Raw genomic sequence first — 7417 nt, 5'->3', positions numbered from 1 at the left:
TTTTTAGAGGGGGAAGGAGGAGGGAGACAGGGTGTTTTTCTAATAATAAGGGAGATTGAGAGAAAAGTGGGTTTTTATAGTTTGAGTAAGATTTAATCTCAGCCATTCATCTTAGATTAGATCAATGGTCCAGATTTAGAGGGGTAACTCACCAAACATGACCCAACTCATATGATCCTATATATATATATATATATATATATATATATATATATAGGGTCGAGATCCGGTGAGAACCACCCATATAATGAGAACCACATACTAATAATACACACGCTGACATTAACTCAACGAAACCCCAAATTTTTTCGCGCGTCCCTCCCAAACCCACCTAAACTCAGACATTTTTAAATTTTGCTTTCTCTCTCATCATTCTTTGTCTCTCTCTTCAACTCATCTGTCGACTATTAAAACCTTCCGCCATCGCCTCTTTGATAATCAAACCTTAACTTTCTCTACAATCGAACGATAAATTCTTCGACAATCAACCTTTCGACGCTGCTTCAATCAATGACGCCTTTAAATTCGAAGTAAAATTTCGATCTTTATGATTATTTGTTGTGAAATTAGTTGATTTAGTCGATTAAATTAGACTGTTCGTGAAATTAGGGATTGATTAATCGATTAGAATTCTGAATTGAACAATTATGCTTCTGAATTTAGGATTTCGTCAATTAAATTGGGGAAACTGAGAAATTAGGGTTAGGGGATTTGAGAAATTTGTTGAAACCATGAAATTAGGGTTTGATTCGTCTCTTAAGTTTCTGGAGTGATAAATCATGCTTCTGAATTTAGGGTTTCATGAATTAAATTGGGGAAACTGGGAAATTAGGATTGGAGACCGTTTATGTGCATCAAAATCCTATTTATGTGCATCCAAATTCCTATTTATGTGCATCCAATTCCTGTTTAGGTGCATCAAAATGTGATTTTGTGAATCAAATTGGCCTAATTGAGAAATTAGGGTTTCATGAATTAAATTGGGGAAACTGAGAAATTAGGGTTGGAGACCGTTTATGTGCATCAAAATCTTGTTTATGTGCATCCAAATTCCTGTTTATATGCATCAAATTCCTGTTTAGGTGCATCAAAATGTGATTTTGTGAATCAAATTGGCTTAATTGAGAAATTAGGGTTGGAGAAATTATGAAATTGCCTACATTTGTTAAAATCAGGGACTCAATTTCATGAATTATACTGTTGTATTGTTGCTTATTTAATTTTTGACATTTCTTGTTGCAGCAATAATGACAAAGACAACTCCTCAATACTATCACAAACTTCTTCAAATGTCATTAAAAACGATGGAGCGAATGTTGAAGCTAATGCATGTTAGCCTATATTAGAAATATCTGCAATAGCAGTTGAACATGATGTTCCTGAAGTTGTGACTTTCGAATTTGTTGAAGGTACAATTCTATTCATCCTGGTAGTTGCTTGATGTTTTCAGCTTTTTAAAGGTACATTTCATATGCTTTTGTATCCCTCGCCTTTCTTACTTTAATTGCACCACATATGCAGATATCATAGTAGAGGAGGCAGAGGATGAGGAGGCAGCAGAAGGTTCCTCAAGCAACACGAATCAGGTTTTTGAGTGTCTCAACCATCTTAAGCCTGTTATTGGTATGCTATTCGATAAGCTTAAACTAGGTGTTGAGTTTTATAAAGCATATGCAAAAGAATGTGGGTTTGTGACTAGATTAAGCTCAAAAAAGTCTAAAAATGGTGTCGTTACACATAAAAAAGTTGTGTGTAATAAGGCTGGAGTATGTGAAGTGAAAGGGAAAAATCACAGGAGGCAAAGGACTAGGATAGAATGTCCTTCTTGTATTAAATTTAAGCGAATTTTGGAGGAAGGTCCTGATATGGGTAAATACCAAATATATGATTTTCATGAAGGTCATAATCATATGCCACAAACACCATCAACAATGGTACATTTGACACAAACGAGAGAGTTGAATGTAGTTCACAAAAAATTGATAATTGACAACTCCAAAAATAAGATAGGTCCAGTTAAGTCGTATAGGTTGTTCAAGGAGTATGCTAGAGGTTATAGGAATGTGGGTGCGTCATTGGAAAACTTTAAGAACTTTTCTAGAGATATCAAAAATTATTTATCAGAGGGGGATGCTCAAATGCTTATTGAGCATTTTATGAAGATAAAACACATGTGTCCATCTTTTTATTTTGATTTTGAGGTAGACGAGATAGGTCGAGTGTCACATGTGTTTTGGGCTGACCCTATTAGTATTAAAAACTATTTGCTATTCGGAGATATGACCTCTTTTGATACGACCTTTAGAAAAAACAAGTATAGGATGATATTTGGTCCTTTTACAGGCGTGGATAATCATAAGAGATGCGTGACCTTTGGGGCTGGACTTATTATAGATGAGAGTAAGGAGTCCTTTTGCTTGGCAATTTACGAAATTCGTAGAGGCTATGGGGGGTTGTCATCCAGTTTGTATGATAACTGATGAAGATGCGGGGATAGAAGAAGGAATGAAATTAGCCTGGAAAGACAAGGTGCAACACAGATATTGCATGTGGCACATACTAAAAAAGTTGCCTGAGAAAGTAGGTCCTGTAATATGTAAAAATACTGAGTTCCTGAAGAAGATAAACCGATGGGTTTGGAGCGAAGATGTGGAGCCGCTTGAATTTGAGGAAAGGTGGACAACAATAGTTGAATCTCATGGGTTGTCGGATAACGAGTGGCTTAAGGAGAAGTACAACATTAGAAATATGTGGGTTCCAGCTTACTTTCGTGATTTGTTTTTAGGAGGCTTGATGAGAACGGCCTCCAGGTCAGAGTCAGAAAACCACTTTTTCAGCAACTTCACTAATCCTAATTTAACCCTAGTTGAGTTTTGGATGAGATTTGAGAGTGCAATGGATTCTCAAAGATGGACTCATTCGAAACTTGTTGCACAATAAAAAAACTCCTTCCCCCAGTTGTCGACTCCATTAGCCCTAGAAAAGCATGCATCAGAAATCTACACTCCAACAATTTTCGGCGAGTTTCAAAAGGAAGTCGAAGCAGCTTGCTATTCATGTGGGGTTGGGGATAAAGAAAAAGATAAAACCTATCCAATTCTATACACAGATATCATAGATCAAGTTCGAAATAAAACGTATAAGGTTGGTTTTAAGAAGGATGATGTTTCAGTGGTATGCACATGCAAGAAGTTTGAAAGACATGGAATGCTCTGTCGACATGCTCTGTGTGTCTTTAAAGATCGGGAATTCGAAAAGTTCCAAGTGACTACCGCTTAGTCGGTGGAGCAAACTAGCAACCTGCCAATAATCGTCGGCCCTAATGGCAAGTTGCTTGCTGATTGTACATCAATGGATGTACAGAAAAACAAAGTTGGCGAGTTATGGTCAGAGTTGTTTACTTGTGTGGCACTTGTTGAACAGAGTCCTGGGCATTGTGATGAGTTGCTTGGGATTTTGCGTGAGTTCAAGGAAAGGGTAAAAATTACCCCTGATGAAAGTGGAAATACTAGTATTGCAAAGGTAAAGGACAAGAATGCTGAAATTGGGATGCTTTTAGGAACAAACATTCCTAGGGAGATTAAGGTTTTGCCTCCAAGGCAGTGCAAAAACAAAGGCTCGGGAAAAAGGCTGATCTCACAAAGATAACGAGTTGGGGAAGTGAACAAGAAAGCGCTAAGAAAATGCAGGGCCTGTGGGGAGATGGTGAACCACGACAGTAGGAATTGTGACCGAAGGACAACCGACAATGAGTAGAGTAATTTTTTATTTTACCTTATTGAAAAATTCGGGAATTTTATTTTATTTGATAGATATTGGACATTTGCCTTATTGAATAATTCGGGACTTTTTATTTTTATTTTATTCGAATGAATGTAACACTTATAGAATGTAAAGCCTGAGTGTTCCTGTCACCATTATTTCGTGCACATACAACGTTATTTCATGCACATACACATGTATTTCATGCACAAAGAACGTTATTTCATGCACACATTATGCGAGTATCAAGAAACCTTACGGCGATTAATTTGATCTACCACTACATCCTTCTTTGCTACCACATCCCCAACCGTCAAAGTTAATAATAAAATTCCAAAATCTAAATTAAAATGCAACATTTTAAAAGTTCACTTGAGATTACTTTAAGATTTGACCTTGGACACATGAGTTACATGTTTCATGCATGCACACTGTTATTTCATACATGTGGAACAGTTTTTAATGCATTTACGATGTTTTCAGATTTGATTACAGCCTTTTCGTTGTCCAATTTTGAAAATTGTCTCTCGTTTTCGTTGCCTCGTGACATGTTTGTTATCCAATTTTGAAAATTGGTTCTCGTTTTCGTTGCCTCGTGACATGTTCGTTTTCCAATTTCGAAAATTGTCTCTCGTTTTCGTTGCCTCGTGACATGTTCGTTATCCAAATTTGAAAATTGTCTCTTGTTTTTGTTGCCTCGTGACATGTTCGTTATCTAACTTTGAAAATTGTTTCTCGTTTTCGTTGCCCCGTGACATGTTTTTAGAATTAGTCCAGAAACATGACTTCATGTCTTACACGCCTTACATATTCCAAAATCTAATATGTACTCTCAAGACTTAGTGTACTACATATTCTAGAATAAACTCCACAAGAATCTAAAATTCCAGGGTCTACTCCCTTTGTACATCCCTCGACTCAAGGAATCAAATCAAAAAATGGCAGTGTTTCGAATTTTGGATTAGGTCATCTGCCACTCCCTTTGCACATCCCTCGACTCAAGTGTTTAGAAAATATCACCTAGTGATAATCCTACAAAAAAACGGGGGGGAAAATACTGTTACGTAAAAGTAACTCCGAGACAGAATCTAATGAAAAGAAGATTAAAATTAGGCAAAATTTAAATTAGGCATTCAAGGTTCTTTATATTTACCTTTCTCTTGTTTCGCTTCCATTTGATGAGACGTGCAATCATACTCGTACCATATTCATCCAAATCTTACGTAAAAATTTAATTTGACAACAAATATTGAAATGCTTGAAATAAAATATACTGAATAATGTTTACAAAAGTTTGTTGAAAAATTTATACCTCGTAAGAACGCTCATCACTCCATGATGCTTGATCACACAAATTTTCTAGCCACTTTAACAAATAAACTCCACGAGAATACCCATTCTTTTGTTGAGGCACTTGCACAACCTCCCACTGAAAATTCTTGATCTCCAACAACCTTGTGTATCTTGGAGAGTCTCTTGCGATGATCTCCAAAGCAGGCAGGAGCTATACAAAAACAAGACAGTGAGTGATTGTGATTGTGGTATAAGGCTATTTAATGCACATGCAAGGGTATGTCATGCACATACAATGGGTATTTCATGCACATAAAGATCACCAACAGTATTTTCATTCGACAATGCATTTTGGGTAGTCAAAAACTGTTGAGCAGCCTTCCGGATATAATAAGTGAGGGGTAACATGTTTTTGTGCAAAAACTAATAAATCATACCTGTTCAAGTAAAATTTTGTGCCTAACTTCACGGCGCCTTGGCAGGTTGGAGTCGAGTATGAAGTTCATCCTTTTCCCAAAGTCAACAACGCATGCAAACCAATGTGATCTCTCCACACAATAAGGAAAGAAAGCCTGAAATATTACAAACTAGTCAAGTAGGATTTATCGACTTCAAATGAAAAAAAAATGCATTGGAAAAAAATTGCATGGAAAAAAAAAGTAAGAGAATATTTATTTACCAGTTGGGTTGTGTTTAGATTGAGGGGCAAGTAGTCAAGTAGGACGTATTGACTTCGAAACCCCTTTTTACCGACAACTCCCTGAAATTTGAGAACATTTGTCAAAATTCTTTGTCATTTCAAAAACCAAAAACAATCATTTGACACAATAAGGAATATGAATACCTTTATGATTGTCGGAAAATACACAACACTTGGGTTTTCGATTGTAGTACGAATACCAACAGCATCAATAACCATATCCATTACCCAATTTCCTGGCAGCAAGGTCTGCAGCGCGTCTTGAGTAACTTGCAACCAATCGGTTTCTACAACGACCTCACTAATGATGCATATGTTGCAATTAGATTAGAAAACACGGAACAGCAGAGAGTGGACAAAAACCGAAGTTTTTAAAAAGCTGTATGGTCAGTTAGAACTTACTCCTTGTTCTTCTTATTATTCCGAATATAATTAATCAAGTGTGCATCTGTATATGATAAATCATCATGTGGCGCTTGATTACTGAGAAAAGGGGAAAATAAAAGCTCCTTTATTAACATGGAAAAACGGAAAAACGGAAAACAAAGCTACTTAAGATTTCGCATTACCGAATCAACGCCATTCTTGTAAGCCTTTCTTTGCGGCCGTCACTTGAAGTTTATAAGAGTTGTATCGCCAAGTTAGAATTTCATTGCAAACCCTCACAACATAACGTGTAACATCAACTCTCTGAACAATAACTACAAAAGAAATCAACATCAGTGACTTCATATTAAATGCACATACAAGGAAAAGTTGAATTAAATAATACAGACTTACTCCCTTTACGACCCACCTTTGAACCTAAGCGTCCCTTAGCCCCGTTGTACATTTCCATATGACGCATGAGGTAGATTCAAGTATCATGCTCGACATCAACGGCAACGTGCGGAATATACAGCTTAGGAATCAAAAGCCATGAAGACATCAAGTTTGGAATCTTACTTGAAAGCGTACCCAACAAGTTCTTCTGATAAAGGTAAAACAATGACAAGTAAATAATCTCTCACAAAAATTAGACGAAAATCAGGCACTTTATTACAAAAATATCTGAAGATATACCACAGGTCTAACATGGCGAGAATAGTCAGTTGACGGAGGCATAAAGTGCATCACTTCTAACAGCTTCTTACTAACATGGTAACAGAAGACAATTGGCAAGGGTGTAACAATAGGAATGAAAACCTGTACGACATTGAAAACAAAGACAATAATGAAAAGAAAGACACTTAGTTGAGAACAGCCATGGAAATGTGAAAATCTTGAAGGACTTACCAACTCCACGTCTGCAAATTTGACATCCAATGAGTCAATCTGTTCATTAAATTAGGTGACCCGTATTAGAGAATAAAAACTTGTAATAATTGGGCACTTATTTGATGCATGTTCAGTGTTGTTTAATGCACCTAGATTGGTATTTCGTGCATCTACAAGATTATTTCATGCATTCGAAAGTCTAATGGAGCCCAAGGTTGAGAACAGCCATGGAACACTTACGTCAGTTATCTCTGTGATAAATAGACGGCAAGGGCATTTACGATTTCTGAATTTGTTGCCCTCATTCAAATAATCACACCAAACAGAAATGACATCTGTATGAACTCGACGAAGAAGCAAACTCTTCATATGACTTCGTGTGAGTGTCTTGCCCGCACAGCTAAA

The 7417-nt window shown here is 36.7% G+C and overlaps 1 protein-coding gene across 1 annotated transcript; it reads right to left on the bottom strand.

The window, feature by feature from the left end:
- Positions 1–5068: 5068 nt before the first annotated feature.
- LOC141619882 (uncharacterized) lies at positions 5069–6338 on the bottom strand. Its single transcript, XM_074436901.1, has 5 exons — positions 6325–6338; positions 5900–6056; positions 5735–5815; positions 5493–5627; positions 5069–5266 (listed from the first exon to the last, which is right to left on the bottom strand). The coding sequence occupies exons 1-5, from the start codon at positions 6336–6338 to the stop codon at positions 5069–5071; spliced, it is 585 nt and encodes a 194-aa protein (XP_074293002.1).
- Between the last annotated feature and the right edge of the window lie 1079 nt (positions 6339–7417).

The sequence above is a fragment of the Silene latifolia genome, chromosome X (assembly GCF_048544455.1).
Source record: "Silene latifolia isolate original U9 population chromosome X, ASM4854445v1, whole genome shotgun sequence".
In the NCBI taxonomy this organism is placed as follows: Eukaryota; Viridiplantae; Streptophyta; class Magnoliopsida; order Caryophyllales; family Caryophyllaceae; genus Silene; species Silene latifolia.
The sequence above is the reverse complement of the archived record's forward strand: the minus strand, read 5'-3'. Positions and strand labels throughout refer to the sequence as shown.

Excerpts from the sequence above, each read along its gene's own strand:
- LOC141619882 (XM_074436901.1), bottom strand. Across the intron at positions 5,816-5,899 it reads ATTTTCCGACAATCATAAAG|GGAGTTGTCGGTAAAAAGGG; the intron begins GTATTCATATTC and ends CTCAAATTTCAG. Across the intron at positions 5,628-5,734 it reads ATCTAAACACAACCCAACTG|GCTTTCTTTCCTTATTGTGT; the intron begins GTAAATAAATAT and ends GTAATATTTCAG.